The sequence below is a fragment of the Callionymus lyra genome, chromosome 6 (assembly GCF_982586985.1).
Source record: "Callionymus lyra chromosome 6, fCalLyr1.hap1.1, whole genome shotgun sequence".
Taxonomy (NCBI): domain Eukaryota; kingdom Metazoa; phylum Chordata; class Actinopteri; order Syngnathiformes; family Callionymidae; genus Callionymus; species Callionymus lyra.
This window is the reverse complement of record NC_141823.1, coordinates 2294993-2321541: the sequence shown is the minus strand read 5'-3', so window position 1 is coordinate 2321541 and position 26549 is coordinate 2294993. Positions and strand designations below refer to the sequence as shown.

At 44.6% G+C, this 26549-nt stretch overlaps 1 protein-coding gene across 1 annotated transcript in view; it reads left to right on the top strand.

Annotated features, from left to right (window-relative positions):
* The window catches only part of itfg1 (integrin alpha FG-GAP repeat containing 1), a 157447-nt gene that overhangs the window by 45028 nt on the left and 85870 nt on the right, over positions 1 to 26549 (top strand). The window contains exons 8-9 of the mRNA XM_087793023.1: positions 8657 to 8738; positions 21381 to 21475. Of these exons, the coding sequence (XP_087649149.1) occupies positions 8657 to 8738; positions 21381 to 21475 (177 nt within the window). The remainder of the gene's footprint in view (positions 1 to 8656; positions 8739 to 21380; positions 21476 to 26549) is intronic.

Below are 26549 nucleotides of genomic sequence, written 5' to 3'. Positions count from 1 at the left end.
TTTTCTTGTTTTCTTCCCTCCTTCCTTCCTCCGGGCTCTCTGTTTCCCTCCGATTATAGCGCAGGACTCGGCCGCCGAGGAGCGGCGACACAAAGCCCGGTAGAATTAGCCGGAGACGTTTTTACCGACCGGCAAGTGGAGCGCAGGGTTTTAAAAGGTCAGATCTGATGTAGTAATTCAGCCGTTCGTGGCCCAAACTAACAGTTTGTCCTGGTTTTATTGAGAACACGAGGATGTCTGAGGAACGGCCGCGGTGGAGCTGCTAGATTGACATGTTCGCTCCTCAACACACAAGATTCATATTTGTGTCTCATTCTCAGCCTTAATGATGTCATTAATGTGCGACAAATCAAGTATCTTGGAGTCAAGTTTCTGTTGTTTGATGGGAGAAGTTTTGTCCAGTATTTTACTTCTACTATACTTGCTGTTCAACTATATTATGCTGTTTCTCAAATACTTCTCTTAGTATACTAGAAGTTAGTGTGCATCAGGATAGTGTACGTACTAACTAGTAACTAATCCTCCACAGATAGTATGTCTCAAATCAAACTCTGCTGCTACACACTAACAGGAAATGACGCGACAGCTTCTTCTTCTACTACTATTTAAGGATTGTTTCAAGCAGCTGTAGGAACACTATCGCCACCTGCTGGCAGCACGTTTTGCAAGTTTGGAAGAAGAAATAAAGAAAAATATCAGAATCTAAATATTGACGAGATATTTAAGCTGGTATCAGCACCGAAGGCGTGTCATCTGTCTACTGCTGCTGAAAATACACCTGTGAGTATATGTATATATATATATATACATATATATATATATATATATATATATATACTGTATATGACGTAACTTCCGTTTACAACGTCACTAAGATGGAGCCGTTTAGCGTAGAAAGTGTCCATCGATCCATACTCAGTTTTGTGGGTCTTTTAGTGTCAATCTAGTGTGTATGAAGCACTACATTTACATACTAAGAATTGAGAGGCACTTGCGCACTAAAAATACTAACTTTGAGTACACAAGTATGTGATTAGAGACACAGCATTCGTCTCACTGTTTAGTAGAATCTTTCTCAGGCACACAAGGTACTTCTTATTTAAACGAGCTGCAGTCAGGAACTGAAAATGTTGTCTTTTGTTCATTCTGTTATTATTTTAATGTGATTCAGTTGAAAAGCAGAAAAACTTATTGTGAGGCACCGATGACTGAGCCCACCTTCCTTATGGTACGAGCCATGATGTCGTTCTACACACTGCTCCAGGTGTGTCACGATACCAATGTTTCACCAGTGGATACCAGTTTTCAGGCCTCTGTTAACAAGTTAATTTAGTTACTATATTTACTCTGGAGCCTGTGGATAGTGTGTTCCTAGTTTGTATTCTTGTTGTGTATTTTAACGTTTTCAAAGAAACCTTGACCTCTTGCAGGAGCCAAGGTCTCAAGCAGGCTAGTTCTCACACAATATTAAAGTTCACCTTAAATTCACTCATGTCGACTAATGTTGGATTATTTTCAGAGTAATCTGTTCTTTTTAGAGTTCTAGACAAAAATGTTTGTTCATTTTAATGTAGCGACTGGAGCTCAGTTCTCTTCGTCTTCATCTTCGTCCGAAAACACACTTAAAAACATCCAAACTGCTCGTCTTAACGTCCAGGGTTCCAGTACAGACAGTAGACCGAGAGTTCTCGCGATAAAACTAACCTTTAAGCCAGGGGTGTCAAACTGGTCCAGATAAGGTTCAGGGTGGTGTTTTTGTTCCAACCAGTCAAGAACAGTTAACCAGTCAGGTGTCGGCTTAAACAAGCAACACCTGACTGACAATTAAATGATTCCTGTCTTCAGGCGCCTGATTGGTTCAACTATATGTGCTTAACCTGCACCACCCTGAACCTTATCTGGACCAGTGTGACACCCCTGCTTTAAGGGATTAATATCCCCTTTTTTGGAACATGGTTGATACACACTTAAGCTTACTTACATAGACCAGCACATGTTTTTAATACTTTGATACTTTTCGTTTAAAAATAAAGAAAGAAAGAAAGAAAACCAACAATCAATCATTTAATGTTCAAGTAGAGGTGATTGTAACATTTCTTTCCAAATAGAAGCAAAAGTAAATAAAACCAACAACTTTTTTACATTCAATTCAAGTACATTTCTGTGACTCTCTTGCTTCAGTGTCATTTTACTGATACTGTGAAAAACAAAGTTTTATTTCAAAAAACATGTGTTCAGCAACAGTGAGGAAGCGTGTCATGATGTTACACAACTGTATTGTCACGTTAACGTATGTAAAGTATTATAAACACAGACGTCTGTAGTGAAATAACGTGTTCGAACCGAAGTATGGATTCTCGTGACGATCCTACGCTGATCATTCTAGTGGCGGCTGATTGGTTTTTGCAATACTGTGATTTAATGTTACATTCATGTTGCTTTTTCAAAAGTAATAGACAGCTGTGATTGGCTGGGCGACAAAGCATCATGGGAGCTGTTCATGTCACCGTTACTGAGAGGGTTGTTGAGAGGGATGGAGAGTCATACGCCACGTTGAAATAAATGTCACGTTGATGTCATTTTTATTTTACAGTGAACATTCAATGGTCACTACTGGTTGGATTTCGGCAGATGCTGAGGTTCACAACGTAACCCACACCCCGACTGAGGGAAAACTGTAACAACACTATTTATTTGACCTACTTTTTATGTGCAATCCATGGCAGGTTTTCCAGGAACTCCTTATGTTCGACGACATATCAAATACCCTAAAAGGTAGTTTGTCTTCAGACATTAATGAGCAGAATCCTGACTTTGTGTCGCACTGACGGTGGAACGACTCGGTTCGTGTTCTCGTCTCCAGACGATGAAAGTCCTTCGTGGTCACGTGTGGAAGGAGATGTTCCGTCGCTCGCTCCTCGCTCCTCGCTCCTCGCTCCTCGCTCCTCGCGTCGAGCTCCGAGGAACAATATCAAGTCTAATCCTCTCATCTTCACACATCAATCAGCTCCGGTCGGACTCGAGAGTTTTAATCACGGCGTCTCACAATCACGACACAATCAATCGCGCCGCTCTTGACAAACAAGTGCGTCACTCGTGTGCACGCCACGCTCGCTGACATCAAAGCGTCTTTGAGGCGCCACGATGGAGGAGATGGAGGAGATGGAGGAGATGGAGAGCTTCGAACCGGATCCTGCTCGCACCTCATTGGTCCGTTCTGCTGCATCATATCTGGCTCGATCGTCTCAACAGTAACCACTTCTGTCTTGGTATGTTTTGGCTTCATCTTGGGTCCGGCCCAGCAGAGAGGCCCCGACCTTCCTCTTCCCAGGGGCCTCGAGGTGTTCCCACGTCAGCTGAGAGACGTTTGCCCTTTCTTTCCATCGCCCGTCTCAACCCTTCGCCTCTGCATTGACTCGACTTCACCTGGTTTGTGCTGCGTGTTGAAGCAGATACTATGTTCAGCACCTGCTCCACTCTGGATCCAAACCATCCGAGCCGGGACTTGGAGGTGGATGTGGACTGATCGCTGGCCACTGATTGGTCAGAGAGTGACCCCCCTCATCTGAGACATCAGTCCCAACACAAGACACTAACATGTTTTTAAAAAGGTAGCGAGTATGTAGCAGGTCCAGTGGAAACACAACACGTTAAGAGTCCAGTTAAGTCTGGATTGGAATTTGTAGTAGAAAGTGCCAGCAGTCTTTCCAGTGTGTCCTCAGCACCTCACAATCCAAGTCCATGGTTCTCATTTGGAACAGGCCTTCCCAGGGTGGCGGATGTGAATCTGCCTCAAGTGTACCTCAGGGTCTTGTTCATGAGTGAGGGGCGATCAAGAAACATCTTAAGACGTTTTTATTTGTTCAGGCTTTTCCTTGATTTTCTGGAACTCCTGTTGTGTTATCAGTATTATCTTGACCTTTAAAGTATATACTTTATTGAATATTGTTTTGATTGTTTAAGCGCTTTGTGACCCTGGTCTGGAAACGCTCACGGCGTGAGGTGAGACTGGAGCGTGGGATCGGCGTGCAGATGTGGGCGGAGTCAGCAGCTACACTGACGCCACACTGACCCGTCGTGTCTCTTCGAGCTTGTTAAGTTGTGTGTCCGACACAAACTGGCTCTTTTAACGCTGCTGGCTTAAGACTCGTTTTACGGCGACTGTGTCGGCGAGAGCTTCACCCCAGAGACCCGCGGTCGGGATCCAGGGAGAGAGAAACCCTTCGCCGAGGAGGTCACGTGGAGGTCGTGAGACGAAGGGAAGTCGGTCAATAGAACGACAGTAGAGTTGATGGAGTCATGACGTGAAAAGATGTGGAGATGATGAGGTTGTTTTTGTGCTGTTGTGTCATTTCTGTATCAGATGAGCTGAAGTTCACTCGTGTACGAGGTGTGTGTGTGTGTGTGTGTGTGTGTGTGTGTGTGCGTGTGTGTGTGTGCGTGTGTTAGTGTGCGTGTGTTAGTGTGTGTGTGCGTGTGTGTGTGTGTGTTAGTGTGTGTGTGTGTGTGTGTGTTAGTGTGTGCGTGCGTTAGTGTGTGTGTGTGTGTGTGTGTGTGCGTGCGTTAGTGTGTGTGTGTGTGTGTGTTAGTGTGTGCGTGCGTTAGTGTGTGTGTGTGTGTTAGTGTGTGCGTTAGTGTGTGTGTGTGTGTGCGTGCGTTAGTGTGTGTGTGTGTGTGCGTGCGTTAGTGTGTGTGTGTGTGTGTGTGTGCGTGCGTTAGTGTGTGTGTGTGTGTGTGTGCGTGCGTTAGTGTGTGTGTGTGTGTTAGTGTGTGCGTGCGTTAGTGTGTGTGTGTGTGTTAGTGTGTGCGTTAGTGTGTGTGTGTGTGTGTGCGTGTGTGTGTGTGTGTTAGTGTGTGTTTGATAGTGTTAACCACTCTAACACTTGAGAAAAGCATGAAGAGTCATTTAATTGAGAAATGACTCAAAGTGCAGCAGATGGAAGTGAATCAGTCACAGAACTGAAATGTTGAAATTCGATGAAATGATGTCTTTTTTTTTTCAAGCATTTTATTGATTTTAGATGTATTTTCTCAACCCTTGTGTTGTCTCGAGGTGGTGACCCTGTGGCCTAGAGCAAGTGTGTTGTCTCTGGGTCAAAGGTCAACAACCTCCCCGGGCTTCCATAAATGCAGAGGTCGTTCACCTCGACCCAGAGACGATTATAAAAAACTAATTTCAACTTTCAATATAAAAAACTATCAAATTCAATTATTATTCAATAAAAATGAAATGCTTAAAAAAACATTTTGGATTTAAAAATGTAACCGTGTCGACGTTTTAAATTCAAACCGACCAGTCAATGTTCCGATGACCCAGTTCTGACTGCATTAGTGGAGGAGCAGCTTCTTCAGCACCAGCCGGTGCCGACGTTCTTCAGCCTGGTGGACGTCACAGGATCCCGAGGACCTGCCGTCCATCACCGGCGTCCTGCGCTGACATATTAATTCTGAGATGCGAGATAACATCGTCGGGCCGTAAAACACCCGCCGTGACTCGGGAGCTTATTGCCAAATGATGGATGATCCTCTGGGATCAGTATAGATCTGATGACATCAGCCTCAGACCCGCCCCCTGCAGTCCCCCCTCGCCTCCTGCGTGTGGCGCCGCCGAGGCCCGGGTCTCACCCCCGAGTCACTCTCATCACTTTGGATCATCACACCGGTGCGACCGCTTCGGTTCCCGTCGCCTCCGTCAAAAGTCGAGGCTCCGTCTGTTCTGGTGTCACTTTGGTTCGTCTGGAACCGAAGCTGCGACATTTCATCTGGAAACATGTCTTCTGGTCAACGATGGCGTGTCGGCGCTCATGCATGTTGTATGTTGTATGTATCACTGCGAGTCGTCCTCATAAATCACTAATGTTTGTAACTGCAGGCAACAGAACCACATCTGCTGCCTCCAACACAATCCCTCGCCCACGTAACGACCTCCCTCTGCTTCCTCTGCACAACATGTTCCCTCGTATGTGTCGCACATGTGAGCTGAGAGTTACACACGTGTGCGCTGGCGTGTTCACAAGTTTGAAACAACAAATGGTTTCTGATCCGAGCCTTCGATCCACGTGAAGATTGTTTTAAAAGTGTAGCCAAAAAGAACTGAAACCAGTTCCAACTTAACTCTGGTGTCATTAAACATCAACTAGTATCAACTCTGGTGTCATTAAACATCAACTAGTATCAACTCTGGTGTCATTAAACATCAACTAGTATCAACTCTGGTGTCATTAAACATCAACTAGTATCAACTCTGGTGTCGTTAAACGTCAACTAGTATCAACTCTGGTGTCATTAAACATCAACTAGTATCAACTCTGGTGTCATTAAACATCAACTAGTATCAACTCTGGTGTCATTAAACATCAACTAGTATCAACTCTGGTATCATTAAACATCAACTAGTATCAACTCTGCTGTCATTAAACATCAACTAGTATCAACTCTGGTGTCATTAAACATCAACTAGTATCAACTCTGGTGTCATTAAACATCAACTAGTATCAACTCTGCTGTCATTAAACATCAACTAGTATCAACTCTGGTGTCATTAAACATCAACTAGTATCAACTCTGGTGTCATTAAACATCAACTAGTATCAACTCTGGTGTCATTAAACATCAACTCTGGTGTCATTAAACATCAACTAGTATCAACTCTGGTGTCATTAAACATCAACTAGTATCAACTCTGCTGTCATTAAACATCAACTAGTATCAACTCTGGTGTCATTAAACATCAACTAGTATCAACTCTGGTGTCATTAAACATCAACTAGTATCAACTCTGGTGTCGTTAAACGTCAACTAGTATCAACTCTGGTGTCATTAAACATCAACTAGTATCAACACTGGTGTCATTAAACATCAACTAGTATCAACTCTGGTGTCATTAAACATCAACTAGTATCAACTCTGGTATCATTAAACATCAACTAGTATCAACTCTGCTGTCATTAAACATCAACTAGTATCAACTCTGGTGTCATTAAACATCAACTAGTATCAACTCTGGTGTCATTAAACATCAACTAGTATCAACTCTGGTGTCATTAAACATCAACTAGTATCAACTCTGGTGTCATTAAACATCAACTAGTATCAACTCTGGTGTCATTAAACATCAACTAGTATCAACTCTGGTGTCATTAAACATCAACTCTGGTGTCATTAAACATCAACTAGTATCAACTCTGGTGTCATTAAACATCAACTAGTATCAACTCTGCTGTCATTAAACATCAACTAGTATCAACTCTGGTGTCGTTAAACATCAACTAGTATCAACTCTGGTGTCGTTAAACATCAACTAGTATCAACTCTGGTGTCATGTAGTGAATGTTCTTCAAGACGCAGTAACTTCTCATCATGACCATGTTTTAAACTTATTACTTTATAAAGTTGCTCTGAAATCTGGACGAACGAGAGGTTACGAGAGTCCATTATGACGCAATAATGGCTTCACTCCTCCTCCAGCTGTAATCACACTTTGTTTATACAACGAGTCCCCTGGAGGCGGAGACTTCAGGGATGGATGACTATACACGGGTGGGCTGACGTAGATGTTCTCTACACAGATGGACCAGGGTCTCGGGTCATGAGGACTCATGGTAGTGAAAAGAAAGAGCTTAAAGGAAATTCGACTGTGGATTTTGACTCTGACCTTCAGAGAGACCTCCAGAGGATCAAAAAAGTTTTATTTATCTATCTATCTATCTGTCCATCATATCCATCTTTCTATCAAGAAGCTTGGAAGTGACTGAAGGTATAAGTCAAAGACACAGAAACTATAGTTTGACATCCGTCCGATCTCTCTCTCTCTGGACACCGAGAACATCTTGCAACATGAGAACAAGAACAACCTCGATATTGAAAACCTCTCAACATTAAACAAAACATTGTAAATCAATGACGACCTTTAATGTTGAGAAAAATAACGTCAGCAGATCCAACTTCTTGTTTGCAAACTGCATTCGCTGACATTTACACTTTTACGAGAACTTCACCCGTTCACACAGCGATGGGAGTAGGCTGCGACGCAGCGTACCAGCTCGCCAACTGGAACGATCCGTCAGGGACGACTTATCTACCACTCAATCCGACCGGCTCGGGGAACAAAACAGACTTTGTTGGAAGAAGCATCAGAACCTCAAGGGGAGATGGAACGATTGTACTATTGTTTATCTGTCGTTATATCATCGGAGCAGAAGTAAAACACTCGACAATATTCGCTCCAAACTCGCAACAACAACAGTAGAACCGCAGACGTTCTGCATCGGTTTAAGAAACACAAGTCTGTTCGACTCTCAGAGCTTTAGAAAGTCTTCTCGGCGCTCTGGCCCTGATGGAAATGAATGCAACCGCCATCTCAAACATACTCTGGTGAACCACTTGAAACACTCACTGTGAGGGTGTTATGACTGAAGCTGACGATGAGAGGTGATAACCAGTTAGTACTGGAACCCTCGATGAAGTCTCTTCACCTTCTGGTCCTTCACGTTGACTTGTACTTCTTGTATGTTCCATGTCGTCCGTCAGAGTCTCACGGTAACTAGCTCAAGGTCACTCTGTGGGCCGAGACGACACACACTTGGAACCCTCTGCTCCGAACAGTGAAACTGCCGATGTGGCGTCATTCTTAACTTCCCTCTTGTCTCGTTCTCAGGGCGGGAACTTCAGCAAAGAGGACCTCATGCCGGCGGACGCTCCCTTCCCCAACGTCGGGCAGTCGTCCTTCGTGGACTTCGGTGAGTCTTCAGAGTCTTGTGACGGTTTCAGGTCGGAGGTGGAGAGACTGAGTCGAGGTCACGATCGGAATCGACTTCAGATATAGTGGAGTTTGTTGGCGCTTGAGGACAATAACACCCCAGTCTTAGAAGGTGTGTGGACCTCATCAGGTGTCCCTGGATCAATGATGCAGGTCCAGGATCTCAGAGCGACGACGTGTCCCAGTGATCTGTGGACAGATGCTCCGCTCGACTCCCTCTGAACGGATGTCGTTGGACAGTCGAGGCTCCCGAGGGTCCTTGACCTGGAAAAGTTGACTCCTCGGCTGTAATCCGGCGACGCGAGGAGCTGTTAACACCGACTCGTCTCGGCTCAGTCGAGGAAGATGAAATGAAAGTCGCGGCGATTTAAATTGTGTTCCTCCATTTCACGGTCGTTGCTCGCCAAACGCCGTGGAAGACGCATCATCGCAAAGAAGCATCTCTCGCCTCGTGTATTAACAACATGGCCGCCTCATTGAGCAGCGCCGCTCGGTCGGGCCGACGATGATTTCAACGGAGAGACGGAGTTTGTCTTTAACTCAAGTTTAACTTGAACGATCCTACATCTCAGGGGCTTCACAGACACAAACCCCTGCATCGTTGATCGCTGATGTCTTTCCACTGACTCACTCATTTGTGGATCTGCTCATGAGTCTCTTCTCGAGGCAGGAGTCTTTCTAGAGACACTTTTACACAACAATGAAGCTGATAATGAGCTGCTCGTCATTTAACGAGAACTGGCATCAAACCTGTTTCTACCACAATGTTACACGGATGAACTCAACTCTATGTCTGTAGTCGTTGAAAACATGCTGTTAATCATTTCTTTTGTTTCACTTTCCAAGTTATATCTTCAATCATGCAGTGATTCAACATCATCATCAACCGTTTGTTTCACTGATAACGTTTCCAGTCGAACGAAGACCACGTTTTAAAATGATTGAGCATTTGTTCCAAACGGACTTGAATGATCAAACTAAGTTATTGATTTTGACTTTAGTTATTCACCTGTAGACGAGTCTCTGGGTGTTTGAACCGACACGTCTGACTCGGTCTAAAGACGTGTCTCTAGTTCAACTCTGACCAGAAAGGTTTCCTTCAACTGAGAAATGATGTCAGAACATGATCTGGATGTTATAATGAGTTTGTGTCGTTTACACTATTGTAAGAGTTTATTTTGTGTCTAAACAAGAAGGATGTGTCTCGCCTGCAGTTCATACTAAACTCTGCAGCCAGAATTCTGAGCCGCTCTAGTAGAAGAACTCACATTTCTCCTTCAAACTCTTCACTGGCTGCTCTAGTAGAAGAACTCACATTTCTCCTTCAAACTCTTCACTGGCCGCTCTAGTAGAAGAACTCACATTTCTCCTTCAAACTCTTCACTGGCTGCTCTAGTAGAAGAACTCACATTTCTCCTTCAAACTCTTCACTGGCTGCTCTAGTAGAAGAACTCATATTTCTCCTTTAAACTCTTCACTGGCTGCTCTAGTAGAAGAACTCACATTTCTCCTTCAAACTCTTCACTGGCTGCTCTAGTAGAAGAACTCACATTTCTCCTTCAAACTCTTCACTGGCTGCTCTAGTAGAAGAACTCACATTTCTCCTTCAAACTCTTCACTGGCCGCTCTAGTAGAAGAACTCACATTTCTCCTTCAAACTCTTCACTGGCTGCTCTAGCAGAAGAACTCACATTTCTCCTTCAAACTCTTTACTGGCCGCTCTAGTAGAAGAACTCACATTTCTCCTTCAAACTCTTCACTGGCTGCTCTAGTAGAAGAACTCACATTTCTCCTTCAAACTCTTCACTGGCCGCTCTAGTAGAAGAACTCACATTTCTCCTTCAAACTCTTCACTGGCTGCTCTAGCAGAAGAACTCACATTTCTCCTTCAAACTCTTTACTGGCCGCTCTAGTAGAAGAACTCACATTTCTCCTTCAAACTCTTCACTGGCTGCTCTAGTAGAAGAACTCACATTTCTCCTTCAAACTCTTCACTGGCCGCTCTAGTAGAAGAACTCACATTTCTCCTTCAAACTCTTCACTGGCTGCCAGTTTCTTTCAGGATCATTTTAATTTTTCATCATTTGTATTCGTGCAGACTTTTGCTTGATTCTCTGAGACTCTTGTGTTTGTCTCAGTTTTATCTTGATCTTTTAAGTATATATTTTATTGAATATTGTTTTGATTGTTTAAGCGCTTTGTGACCCTGGTCTAGAATAGCGCTCTACAAATATTACTTCCTAACACAGCAGTTAATAATGCTAATAATACATTTTAACAACGGTAACTGTTGTGACATCCTAACCTTTGACCTGTGCACAGGTCTGTGTTCGGAGGGTCATCATTCAAAAGAGCCGCCGTTAATGACTGCGATAAACGCGTTTCAAACGGTGCCGACACTTTAAATAATGGGTTGAATTGACAGTAACGTCGATGAATATTTATTCTCTTCACTTCCAGCATCTTTGCACGACGACTTCAGTTAATTGAATCATTAGTATTGTTTCATCTTAAACGAGCTGCTGGTTGAATCACTTCATGACGTGAGGAAATGAAAACATGTTGTGTTGTGATGTTAGTGAGTAACTTGAGGAGCAGCTCCTGGTTGAAGACCTTCTCTCTGTATCTAGAGTGAGTATCGTCGCCTGCAGCTCCTCCTCCCCGAGGAGCGACGCCTTCATCTTCCGAGCTCGTCGTTCTCTATTCGAGGCGCTTTAGTGGTTCTTCACGAGCGAAGAGATGTTCCTCATGTGAGACCCCCGCCTCGACACACTCACACAACAACACACACCGCACACACCGCCGAGGGTTTGGCCAGAAGTGTCTCAGCGGCGTCTCCTCGTTCTCATGACATCACACACACACACACACACACACACACACACACACACGAAGATCTAATTTTAGTTCTGGCGTGAAATGGTCTTTTATCTCAAAAGTGGTTCGAGCGACTCATTTCAAATCGGGTCGCAAATGAAATCTTTGCGTTACAGTTAAAGATGTTCTGCCGCACATCGTCATCGTACAGACACACAATGACTAATCTTGTTTGTAGCTGCAGACACACACACTCACACACACACACACACACACACACACACACACACACTCCTGGCAGCCTCCCACATAGACAAAGATTTTTGTGAACATCTTATCCTCTCAAACAATCTTGGCCGGTCCAATCCATTGTTGAGCTCAGCTTTACATTTTATCCTCAGCAAATCTTCGTCGCTCTAATCTCCCGCGCCGCAAACTGACGAACCCCCCAAACTGACGCCCCCCAAACTGATGCCCCCCAAAACCGACACCTGGTCGTCCCAGTCCATCTGGTCCATGCTACTCCGTGTGTCTTCTTCTAAGTACCTGAGGTTGTCGCCTGTGAAAGTTGTGAAAGAATCAATTGAGTTTCTGCAATCGGAACGTCAGACGACGATGTGTCCTCGAGTCGTTTGGTTTGACTTTAGTAGCACAACATCACAGAGTAATGGAGCTCATGGGTGGTCAACATGTCGGGAGATCATTATTTTTTTAAAGATCTTTCTCAGATGTTTCTTGAAGGAGTCAGTAGATCATCAAACACAGATGTTTCTTGAAGGAGTCAGTAGATCATCAAACACAGATGTTTCTTGAAGGAGTCAGTAGATCATCAAACACAGAGATGTTTCTTGAAGGAGTCAGTAGATCATCAAACACAGATGTTTCTTGAAGGAGTCAGTAGATCATCAAACACAGATGTTTCTTGAAGGAGTCAGTAGATCATCAAACACAGAGATGTTTCTTGAAGGAGTCAGTAGATCATCAAACACAGATGTTTCTTGAAGGAGTCAGTAGATCAGCAAACACAGAGATGTTTCTTGAAGGAGTCAGTAGATCATCAAACACAGATGTTTCTTGAAGGAGTCAGTAGATCATCAAACACAGATGTTTCTTGAAGGAGTCAGTAGATCATCAAACACAGATGTTTCTTGAAGGAGTCAGTAGATCATCAAACACAGATGTTTCTTGAAGGAGTCAGTAGATCATCAAACACAGATGTTTCTTGAAGGAGTCAGTAGATCATCAAACACAGATGTTTCTTGAAGGAGTCAGTAGATCATCAAACACAGATGTTTCTTGAAGGAGTCAGTAGATCATCAAACACAGAGATGTTTCTTGAAGGAGTCAGTAGATCATCAAACACAGATGTTTCTTGAAGGAGTCAGTAGATCATCAAACACAGATGTTTCTTGAAGGAGTCAGTAGATCATCAAACACAGAGATGTTTCTTGAAGGAGTCAGTAGATCATCAAACACAGATGTTTCTTGAAGGAGTCAGTAGATCAGCAAACACAGAGATGTTTCTTGAAGGAGTCAGTAGATCATCAAACACAGATGTTTCTTGAAGGAGTCAGTAGATCATCAAACACAGATGTTTCTTGAAGGAGTCAGTAGATCATCAAACACAGATGTTTCTTGAAGGAGTCAGTAGATCATCAAACACAGATGTTTCTTGAAGGAGTCAGTAGATCATCAAACACAGATGTTTCTTGAAGGAGTCAGTAGATCATCAAACACAGATGTTTCTTGAAGGAGTCAGTAGATCATCAAACACAGATGTTTCTTGAAGGAGTCAGTAGATCATCAAACACAGATGTTTCTTGAAGGAGTCAGTAGATCATCAAACACAGATGTTTCTTGAAGGAGTCAGTAGATCATCAAACACAGATGTTTCTTGAAGGAGTCAGTAGATCATCAAACACACATGTTTCTTGAAGGAGTCAGTAGATCATCAAACACAGATGTTTCTTGAAGGAGTCAGTAGATCATCAAACACAGATGTTTCTTGAAGGAGTCAGTAGATCATCAAACACGGATGTTTCTTGAAGGAGTCAGTAGATCATCAAACACAGATGTTTTTTGAAGGAGTCAGTAGATCATCAAACACAGAGATGGTTCCAAAGCTTAGGAGCAACAGTCTGGAAGGATTTCTCTCCTCTGGTCCGGAAGTTCAGGAACCATCAGTAGATTCTGATCCACAGACCTCAGAGCCCGAGCTGGGGTGTAAGTCTGGATCAGTTCACTGATGGAAGGTCTGACCATGAATAGATTTGAAAGTAAGAACCAGAATTTTAAAATGATCCTGAAAGAAACTGGCAGCCAGTGAAGAGTTTGAAGGAGAAATGTGAGTTCTTCTACTAGAGCAGCCAGTGAAGAGTTTGAAGGAGAAATGTGAGTTCTTCTACTAGAGCAGCCAGTGAAGAGTTTGAAGGAGAAATGTGAGTTATTCTACTAGAGCAGCCAGTGAAGAGTTTGAAGGAGAAATGTGAGTTCTTCTACTAGAGCGGCTCAGAATTCTAGCTGCAGAGTTTAGTATGAACTGCAGGCGAGACACATCCTTCTGGTTTAGACACTAAATAAACTCTTACAATAATATTTAGGAGCCAGAGAAGTCAAGAATATAAAAAAAAGTCAGATGAATCTCATTCTTAAACGTACAGTGCGATGATCCTAAAACTTGAAGAAAGTTCTGAGTAAATGAACCGGACAGTTGTCCAGATGAGCTAAAGACAGAAGCTGGGCATCTGAGTGGAAGATAAATCTGTGTGTTGTCAAAATTAAACATTATGACGGGTTCAAATCTGTACAAAAGGAAATGAATGGAAACTAAAATGGACCTAAAACTGACCCTTATGGTACGCCACACAGAACTTTAAGATATCTCCCGTAGAAGCTGCAGAGGTTGTTATTAGTACAAGCTTCCAAGCTTCAGTGCAGGCATCGATGAATAAAGAGTGTATGAAGTCAAGGTCAGGACTTAACTGTGTGACGTGACATTACATTAGTCTTCGGTGCAGACGCTTTATTTTGTTGATATTTTTATTCCATCTGACGTTGAATTCGATAAATCTTCTCCTAGAGACGCTGACAGGAGGCGCCGTCGTTATTTTAATGAAATACTTTCACTCTGGTTGTCAAGTCTACAATTGTATGATCTCAAACCCTTGAGCACTCCAGACGACCTCTGACCCTCGCTCTTCTGGTTCTGATGTTGTCGTCGGGGTCGTCATAGCAACAGGTCAACACACACTCGTTCGCCGCGACACAACGTGTGTTTCCTCCAAAACTTCTGTTTAATAGGAAAGTTTCTGTGAACTTTCACGCTGTGACCGTTTCACTCTCGTTGTGCGACGCACCGTCATGTTCTGCAGCTTTTAATTAACTTTTGCACGGAGCGCACACGCACACAAGTGTGTGTGTGTGTGTGTGTGCGTGTGTGTGTTCACGATGCTTCACACTGATAACTCGTCTATATTGAGATTAATCTGCTAATCTGTCACGCTGGCGTCCATCAAATATTTAGTGAGCAAACTTACTGTTCTCTGAGGAGCAGTAATGACCTGTGTGTTTATGCACACACATATTAGGTGTGTGTGTGTGTCTGTGTGTGTGTGTGTGTGTGTGTGTGTGTGTGTGCATGCGTGTGTGTGCGAACTGCACGACAGGAAAACACGCTGAAATGAAAAAAACTCTTAACAGTTGCACATAATCATCGTTTTCGTAACAGAAGTCCTTGATAAATATTGATCAATCTCTTTTACACACAAACACACACATGCACACACTTACACACTCACACACACCCACACTCACACACACTTACACACACACGCATACATAATCATGTTTGTTGAATCAACAACTGAACAAGTGCACGCTGACATACATTTGTATGTAGCTTTCAATCTGGAACACACACCTGACTACACATCTACACACACACACACACACACACACACACACAGGATTACAGCAAAGACACACAACAAGAGCAGAGCGTTCGATACACACAGAGGCGACAAACTGCTGCGAAACAAAGAAAGTAAGATTTCAAACCAACACAAGGATCAAATCTATCGGGTCAGTTGTGAGTCTGTCGAGCAGCACGAGAGTGTGAGTGACAGAGGATGAGAGGAAAGAAGGGATGAGAGGAAAGAAGGGATGAGAGGAAAGAAGGGATGAGGACGACTCTCGAGAAAAGACGGGTGAATGTGGAGGATTAACACAAGTGTGTCCTGAAAAAGTCTCCGATGGGTTTTCACACGATTGCGCTGAGAAGACGCAGAGATTTAAGATGAAGATACACACGAGCAAGTGGCTACACAACTGAACGCACACAGTAACACACACATCTCATAAATACTGTAGGTTAGAGTAGACTCTTCCACAGTCACACAAACACACACTCTTTGATGCATAGTTCCCTGGTTAAGACGTTAAGAACACACAATGCAAACACACAACAATAAAAGTCATTTTCGTCCAGTAAGAAACACACACAGGTCGTTACATACACAACGTTAATTTTGAGACACTAACACAACAAACGCACACTAACGCAACAAACGAACACTAACACAACAAATAAACACTAACGCAACACACACACACTAACGCAACATACGCACACCAACACAACAAACGCACACTAAGACAACAAATGCACACTAACACAACAAACGCACACTAACACAACAAATAAACACTAACACAACAAACACACACTAACGCAACAAATGCACACTAACGCAACAAACGAACACTAACACAACAAATAAACACTAACACGACAAACGCACACTAACGCAACAAACAAACACTAACACAACAAATAAACACTAACACAACAAACGCACACTAACGCAACAAATGCACACTAACACAACAAACGCACACTAAGACAACAAATGCACACTAAAACAACTAACGCAACAAACGCACACTAAGACAACAAACGCACACTAACACGAGAAATAACAACTGCTAAATGACACACACATTCTCCTCAGTAAATTGAAACACACAACCGTGTACACAAACACACACAAGTAGTGACAATTTAATGTTTTACTTAACATAAAACATTTATTCACAAACTCAACCTTCATAAGACGCATCAACCCTCACAGCACCTGTGGCCTGAAGACCTCCCGTGGTGCTTTGCCGCCCAGCCATCCAATCACTGTTGTTATTACTTTTGTGAGTTAATCACTAAATAGAGCAGTGTCTGGAAAGGCATCATGGGAGTTCACTCACTCACTTAAGCTCCGCCCACTGAAAACACTTTGTTCTTCTGGAGATGAAATCCTGTTGACCATAAACACACCTGCTCTGCTGTGATTGGTCGAGCGTGGAGGTATGTCACCGCGCGTCATCGATCCTCTGTTGAACATGAAGAGAAGGAGGAGAGAGTGTTCTCACGCCTCTGTTGAAGATGATTGACAGCCTCTGACAGCCAATCAGACTCTTGCTTTCTTCAGACTCGTCATGGTCAGTAGCTGCTGGATTCTTCTAGAACTTGATCCTCTCACATGAACGTGGAGCGTGGTCTTCATGCAGCTGTGCTGAGGAGCATCAGGACCTCCTGCTGCTGCTCCTGGCAGCTCCTCACTGGCTAATAGATCAGCATATGTTGAACTAAACGGGTCCATCTGCCTCGTCACGGAGGTGATCGCGGCGACCATGAACATGTTCATGAGAAGGTGAAGAACGTCCGGCCGTGGATGGAGCGACTCTGGAGATGAGAACGTCCTTCACGTGTTGTGACGACTATAACGTCACACTTTTGGAATTAACCATGACTTTAGTGTGTCGCTCTCAGATGAGCCTGGACAGTCCTGGACCTCATGGTTCCTCCTCATGATTCCTCCTCATGGTTCCTCCCAAATGGGTTCTCCTCATGGTTCCTCCTCATGGTTCCTCCTCATGATTCCTCCTCATGGTTCCTCCCAAATGGGTTCTCCTCATGGTTCCTCCTCATGGTTCCTCCCTCATGGTTCCTCCCTCATGGTTCCTCCACATGGTTCCTCCTCATGGTTCCTCCTCATGGTTCCTCATGGTTCCTCCTCATGGTTCCTCATGGTTCCTCCTCATGGTTCCTCATGGTTCCTCCTCATGGTTCCTCATGGTTCCTCCTCATGGTTCCTCATGGTTCCTCCTCATGGTTCCTCCCTCATGGTTCTTCCCTCATGGTTCCTCCTCATGGTTCCTCATGGTTCCTCATGGTTCCTCATGGTTCCTCCCTCATGGTTCCTCCCTCATGGTTCTTCCCTCATGGTTCCTCCTCATGATTCCTCCTCATGGTTCCTCCTCATGGTTCCTCCCCATGGTTCCTCCTCATGGTTCCTCCTCATGGTTCCTCCTCATGGTTCCTCCCCATGGTTCCTCCTCATGGTTCCTCCTCATGGTTTCTCCTCATGATTCCTCTCTCATGGTTCCTCCTCATGGTTCCTCCTCATGATTCCTCTCTCATGTTTCCTCCTCATGGTTCCTCCTCATGGTTCCTCCTCATGATTCCTCTCTCATGTTTCCTCCTCATGTTTCCTCCTCATGGTTCCTCCTCATGGTTCCTCCTCATGGTTCCTCTCTCATGGTTCCTCCTCATGGTTCCTCCTCATGGTTCCTCTCTCATGGTTCCTCCTCATGGTTCCTCCTCATGATTCCTCTCTCATGTTTCCTCCTCATGGTTCCTCCTCATGGTTCTTCCTCATGATTCCTCTCTCATGTTTCCTCCTCATGTTTCCTCCTCATGGTTCCTCCTCATGGTTCCTCCTCATGGTTCCTCTCTCATGGTTCCTCCTCATGGTTCCTCCTCATGGTTCCTCTCTCATGTTTCCTCCTCATGGTTCCTCCTCATGGTTCCTCCTCATGGTTCCTCTCTCATGGTTCCTCCTCATGGTTCCTCCTCATGGTTCCTCCTCATGGTTCCTCTCTCATGGTTCCTCCTCATGGTTCCTCCTCATGGTTCCTCCTCATGGTTCCTCCCTCATGGTTCCTCCCTCATGGTTCCTCCTCATGGTTCCTCCTCATGATTCCTCCTCATGGTTCCTCCTCATGGTTCCTCCTCATGATTCCTCCTCATGGTTCCTCCTCATGGTTCCTCCTCATGGTTCCTCCTCATGGTTCCTCCTCATGGTTCCTCCCTCATGGTTCCTCCCTCATGGTTCCTCCTCATGGTTCCTCCTCATGATTCCTCCTCATGGTTCCTCCTCATGGTTCCTCCTCATGGTTCCTCCTCATGATTCCTCCTCATGGTTCCTCCTCATGGTTCCTCCTCATGGTTCCTCCCTCATGGTTCCTCCCTCATGGTTCCTCCTCATGGTTCCTCCTCATGATTCCTCCTCATGGTTCCTCCTCATGGTTCCTCCTCATGATTCCTCCTCATGGTTCCTCCTCATGATTCCTCCTCATGGTTCCTCCTCATGGTTCCTCCTCATGGTTCCTCCTACGGAGAAGAAGAAGAAGAAGAAGAACAGAGGGTGAGGAAGGACAGAATAAATCCGTCAGTGAAGCAGATGAAGAAGAGATGAAAGGATGTATTGATGGACGAGTTTGAAAAGAAACGTGCGTCGCTGTTTGTGTGTTTATCTCTCTGTGTGTGTGTGTGTGTGTGTGTGTGTGTGTGTGTGTGTGTGTGTGTGTGTGTGTGTGTGTGTGTGTGTGTGTGTGTGTGTGTGTGTGTGTGTGTGTGTGTGTGTGTGTGTGTGTGTGTTGAATTGTTTGTGTGTGTGTGTTGAATTGTTTGTGTGTTTATCTGTGTGTGTGTGTTGAAGAGTTGTTTGTGTGTCGCTGATACACATGGGAGACAAAATGGCGAGTGACAGCCAGAGACGAAATTAGCTCGTCTGACGTTCCTGCTCTCACAACATCTACACTGTGATGGACACACACACTTACACACACACACAGGCACATACACACATGTACGGACACACACATGCATACACACAAACACACAAACATACTCTAATAACAAAAATAACACACACACACTTACTCATACACACACAGGCACATACACACAATCTGATCGACACATACATGCATACACACACTCACGCATACACATGTGTATACACACACTCACTCTGATGGACACACATTAACACACACAAACACACATACACACACTCTGATGGACACATGCACACACATGCTTACACAAAGTGACACATGTACACAAACACACTCTCACTCTGATGGACACACACACACATGCACACACATGCTTACACAAAGTGACACATGTACACCAACACACTCTCACTCTGATGGACACACACACACATGCACACACATGCTTACAAAAAGTGACACATGTACACACACACACACTCTCACTCTGATGGACACACACACACATGCACACACAAGCTTACACAAAGTGACACATGTACACAAACACACTCTCACTCTGATGGACACACACATAAATACACAGACACGCACAAACACAATCTCACAGACGCACACACTGACGATCACACATGTACACACACAGGCACACATACTGTGATGGACACACACACACGTGCACACACACACACGCATGAATACACAGACTGTCACTCACTCTGATGGGAACATCAGGGCTTGTAGAAACACAAACTGACACAAAGACATACTGGGTTTGTCACACACACACACACACACACACACACACACACACACACACACACACACACACACACACACACACACACATGACGACATCTGGACGGACAGTTAATGGACGACACTCTGACACCTGAACACATGATTGACAGCTTAGTGAGAGTGTGAACACAAGACATGCTTGTCATTGTTGTGTCAGAGTGAGATGTCCTCAGAGAACATCTACGACTCTAACTCTGCTCCTCAGAGTGAGACGTCCTCAGAGAACATCCATGATCAGAGTGAGACGTCCTCAGAGAACATCTACGACTCTAACTCTGCTCCTCAGAGTGAGACGTCCTCAGAGTGAGACGTCCTCAGCGAACATCTAACTCTGCTCCTCAGAGTGAGACGTCCTCAGCGAACATCTAACTCTGCTCCTCAGAGAACATCAATGACTCTTAATCTGCTCCTCAGAGTTAGATGTCCTCAGCGAACATCTAACTCTGCTCCTCAGAGAACATCCATGACTCTGACTCTGCTCCTCAGAGAACATCTACAACTCTGACTCTGCTCCTCAGAGTTAGATGTCCTCAGCGAACATCTAACTCTGCTCCTCAGAGAACATCCATGACTCTGACTCTGCTCCTCAGAGTGAGACGTCCTCAGAGAACATCTAACTCTGCTCTTCAGAGTGAGACGTCCTCAGCGAACATCTAACTCTGCTCCTCAGAGAACATCCATGACTCTGACTCTGCTCCTCAGAGTTAGATGTCCTCAGCGAACATCTAACTCTGCTCCTCAGAGAACATCCATGACTCTGACTCTGCTCCTCAGAGTGAGACGTCCTCAGAGAACATCTAACTCTGCTCTTCAGAGTGAGACGTCCTCAGCGAACATCTAACTCTGCTCCTCAGAGAACATCCATGACTCTGACTCTGCTCCTCAGAGTTAGATGTCCTCAGCGAACATCTAACTCTGCTCCTCAGAGAACATCCATGACTCTGACTCTGCTCCTCAGAGTGAGACGTCCTCAGCGAACATCTAACTCTGCTCCGCAGAGAACATCCATGACTCTGACTCTGCTCCTCAGAGTGAGATGTCCTCAGAGAACATCCATGACTCTGAATCTGCTCCTCAGAGTGAAACGTCCTCAGCGAACATCTAACTCTGCTCCTCAGAGAACATCCATGACTCTGACTCTGCTCCTCAGATGGTGATGGAGATCAAGATCAACTCCTGCCCGTGTGTCTGGACGCCGCCTGTCAACGCAGCGCCATCTACCTGGCCAGGTCTGAGCAGACGGAGGTGAGACTCACACACTCGTCCACTTCATCCCTTCATCCTCACCTGTCACTCAACTGCTGATTTGTGATGATGTCGTCCATGAGTGACATGTTGACACATGATTGATGTTTCTCTGTCAGATCTAATGTCAGTCGTGGAGACAATCATGCATTTTATCAATGAGATCAAAGTGATTATTATTCAATATTTTCATTATAATTGTGTATTTATTCATTTTTTAATGATATTTTAGTTGTTTTTTTTATTCGAAAATCTATTTTCAGGATCAATAAACATGTTTAAATCTCTTTTATTCCATTTAAAAAACACATTTTAGAAGAAAAAAAACAAATCTCTCGTTTTATAACTTTTCTTATTCAGATTTAAAATAAAAAATAATATTAAAGATATGATTAAAAGAATATAAAAGGTAATAAGATAAAATAAAACTGTTTCTCATGTTCAGTTGTTTTTGTTTGTTCATTTGTATCTTATTAATGATTTAATTGATCCTAATATAATTAATTAAATTAAGAGTATACTGGGATTTAAAAGGTTTTTCTATTTAAAAAAATCCAATTTTAAAAAAAAAACAAACTATAATATCAATAAAACAAATAAAAATCAAAGCATTATAAATGAGTAACATTAAAGTTGATCAAAAAAGAAGTACTTGTTTGTATAAACATATGAACGTGATTTAAAGCATTTGAAAAAAGAACAATTTAAAGGCCTTGTTATTTAGTTTTATATCTTTTATTGTGTCTTTGACAAACTTTCCTGGACTTCAAAGGTTCTCGTGTTCCTCGGAGCTAGAAGAAGGACTTGTTTCTGAGCCACAGACTCCAGTCCAGTTGAAAACTTGAGACGAACAACACGAGTTCATGTTGTTCTGAAGATAAGAAGGCAGTAGTTGCTGACGACCAAAAATGTTGTGGACAATTAAGTCCGAGAAGAATCTTCTTCCAGACACAAGTTCATGGAGGTTATTTTGATCAAGAAGATCTTTGTAGCGTCGTGAGAGAAACCATCTGAAGCTGTAGATGAATAGATGTAGATGAAGGTGAAGAGCAGCTTATAACAGTCACTGACCTTGAATAGAGGCGTCATCTTCTCTGTCCATTGGTCCTTCTGTGTGGCACTTCCTGTTTGTCACCTTGTGGCACTTCCTGCCTGGCTGTGTGTGGCACTTCCTGTCTGGCTGTGTGTGGCACTTCCTGTCTGTCTGTGTGTGGCACTTCCTGTTTATCACCATGTGGCACTTCCTGTCTGGCTGTGTGTGGCACTTCCTGTCTGGCTCTGTGTGGCACTTCCTGTCTGTCTGTGTGTGGCACTTCCTGTTTATCACCGTGTGGCACTTCCTGCCTGGCTGTGTGTGGCACTTCCTGTCTGGCTCTGTGTGGCACTTCCTGTCTGGCTGTGTGTGGCACTTCCTGTCTGGCTCTGTGTGGCACTTCCTGTCTGTCTGTGTGTGGCACTTCCTGTTTATCACCGTGTGGCACTTCCTGCCTGGCTGTGTGTGGCACTTCCTGTCTTGCTCTGTGTTGCACTTCCTGTCTGTCTGTGTGTGGCACTTCCTGTTTATCACCGTGTGGCACTTCCTGCCTGGCTGTGTGTGGCACTTCCTGTCTGGCTGTGTGTGGCACCTCCTGTCTGTCTGTGTGTGGCACTTCCTGTTTATCACCGTGTGGCACTTCCTGCCTGGCTGTGTGTGGCACTTCCTGTCTGGCTCTGTGTGGCACTTCCTGTCTGGCTGTGTGTGGCACTTTCTGTCTGTCTGTGTGTGGCACTTCCTGTCTGGCTGTGTGTGGCACTTCCTGTTTGGCTGTGTGTGGCACTTCCTGTCTGGCTCTGTGTGGCACTTTCTGTCTGTCTGTGTGTGACACCTCCTGTCTGGCTGTGTGTGGCACTTCCTGTTTGGCTGTGTGTGGCACTTCCTGTCTGGCTGTGTGTGGCACTTCCTGTCTGGCTGTGTGTGGCACCTTCTGTCTGGCTCTGTGTGTGTGGCACTTCCTGTCTGGCTGTGTGTGACACTTCCAGTTTGGCTGTGTATGGCACTTCCTGTCTGGCTGTGTGTGGCACTTCCTGTCTGGCTGTGTGTGGCACTTCCTGTCTGGCTGTGTGTGGCACTTCCTGTCTGTCTGTGTGTGGCACCTCCTGTCTGGCTGTGTGTGGCACTTCCTGTCTGGCTGTGTGTGGCACTTCCTGTCTGGCTGTGTGTGGCACTTCCTGTCTGTCTGTGTGTGGCACCTCCTGTCTGGCTGTGTGTGGCACTTCCTGTCTGGCTGTGTGTGGCACTTCCTGTCTGGCTGTGTGTGGCACTTCCTGTCTGTCTGTGTGTGGCACCTCCTGTCTGGCTGTGTGTGGCACTTCCTGTCTGGCTGTGTGTGGCACTTCCTGTCTGGCTGTGTGTGGCACCTCCTGTCCGGATCTGTGTGTGTGGCTGTGTGTGGCACTTCCTGTCTGGCTCTGTCTGGCTCTTGCCGTCTATTCCAGGACGGATCATCTCTGCGCTCGACCGGCGTCTCTTTTCGATGATTGAAGTCCCAGATCTCCGGGGCCACATGCAGCTCAGTCTGATTGACGAGCAACTTCCATCCTGTCGTACTTCTCTCTTCACCTCGAGACCTTTCTCTCCATCCCTCCTCGTGCTCCTCCTCATCTGCTGCCAGTGCTGAGAGATGATGAGAGGAGGAGGAAGTGATGAGAGGAGGAGGAAGTGATGAGAGGAGGAGGAAGTGATGAGAGGAGGAGGAAGTGATGAGAGGAGGAGGAAGTGATGAGAGGAGGAGGAAGTGATGAGAGGAGGAGGAAGTGATGAGAGGAGGAGGAAGTGATGGACTCTAGTGTTCATGACTTCATCTCACAGTAGGAGGAAAGAGCAGGAAAGAACTGGGATGTCAATCAAAATACTGGAGCTGAACAAAATATATATATTTAACAACATTTCTTTATCAAGTTTATTTTCTTCTCTCCGCGTCTCCGTTTGTCCTCCATTCATTTCATGTTCATGTCCACTCTAATGGTTAGTCTCTGTATAATTGTTGACATTTCAAAGATAATGGACTAAGGTTATGAAGGTCAACAATACAAGTAAACATGTGTGTTGAGAAGGAAGAAAAAACACATAATTAAGTCTCATCGTCAAAGAAAGAAAATAACATTTCAAAATATGACTTACTGTTTGGTAAAAATACGTTAAGTTCAGGAACTTCTACCTGTTCTTAAATATATCTAGTGTGATTGAGTTTGAACACCATGCTGTAGACTATTGTCCTTCCTTGGGTCCATCCCAGCTACCCTGGGTGAGAGGGAGAGGACACCCAGGAGAGAACACGTGTAGACAAACGGAGACAGACAGAGAATCAAGGAAAATCAAAGTGTCTTGAGATGTTTCTTGAAGGAGTCAGTAGATCATCAAACACAGATGTTTCTTGAAGGAGTCAGTAGATCATCAAACACAGATGTTTCTTGAAGGAGTCAGTAGATCATCAAACACAGATGTTTCTTGAAGGAGTCAGTAGATCATCAAACACAGATGTTTCTTGAAGGAGTCAGTAGATCATCAAACACAGATGTTTCTTGAAGGAGTCAGTAGATCATCAAACACACATGTTTCTTGAAGGAGTCAGTAGATCATCAAACACAGATGTTTCTTGAAGGAGTCAGTAGATCATCAAACAAAGATGTTTCTTGAAGGAGTCAGTAGATCATCAAACACAGATGTTTCTTGAAGGAGTCAGTAGATCATCAAACACAGATGTTTCTTGAAGGAGTCAGTAGATCATCAAACACAGATGTTTCTTGAAGGAGTCAGTAGATCATCAAACACAGAGATGGTTCCAAAGCTTAGGAGCAACAGTCTGGAAGGATTACTCTCCTCTGGTCCGGAAGTTCAGGAACCATCAGTAGATTCTGATCCACAGACCTCAGAGCCCGAGCTGGGGTGTAAGGCTGGATCAGATCACTGATGGAAGGTCTGACCATGAATAGATCTGAAAGTAAGAACCAGAATTTTAAAATGATCCTGAAAGAAACTGGCAGCCAGTGAAGAGTTTGAAGGAGAAATGTGAGTTCTTCTACTAGAGCGGCCAGTGAAGAGTTTGAAGGAGAAATGTGAGTTCTTCTACTAGAGCAGCCAGTGAAGAGTTTGAAGGAGAAATGTGAGTTCTTCTACTAGAGCAGCCAGTGAAGAGTTTGAAGGAGAAATGTGAGTTCTTCTACTAGAGCAGCTCAGAGTTGAGGACGAGGTGATGAATGTTCACGTCCTGCAGAGAAGAGCAGACGATCACATTGACAGACGCTCACAAGTCTTCTCCTGTTTTCTTCCCTGCACTCGTTCTCGCTGCAGAATATATTTCCTTCAAGTGATTTCATTAATGACACAAAACAAACATTAATTTGACACATTGTTGTCGTCAGAGTCTCAGTGTCGTGACTCAGAGACTTAATTACGTACGATCGCCGTGTTGCTTTCTGAGCCCACGGAAGTGGTTAGTGGTCACGTGTCGATGATGGAGGTCAGAGGTCATGAGTCCTCTCACGACGTCACGAAGAGAGGCTGAAGGTCAAAGGTTAAATCCTGTGCAGCGTTGACGTGTTTGGACTGAATCCTGCAGGTCTGGAGTATTTGAAGGTCGAGCGTTTCTCTGTCGTCACGACGGTTCTGTCTGGTCCAAGATCTCTTCGTTCTCGGCCTTGTTTCCGGGACCAGCTCCGAGCCGTGACCCGTCAAGACGGCGTGAGAGAAGCCAGACGGCCCAGCTAGCCAGGTCTCAACCGTCGGTCAGCCGGTGGTCAGAGAAGGTGCTGAGACCATATGGTCTCGTGTCTGGCTTCAACACCTCCACCTCACAGATGCTGCAGCCCAGAGGAACACCAATGATGTAGGTGTCAAACCTGGTCAACGTGAAGAGCGACTCATGCCTGGTTCATGTACGTTTGCTGGATCATTAAGAGTTTTGACCGACTGTCCTGGAACATAACGGTTGTTGTTGTGTTGGCTGTGATGAAGTGTTTTGTCTGGTCACTCTTGGAGGGGCTTCATTGTAATGGGGTTATGAGGAACCCTGGTTATATTGTCCACTACGACATG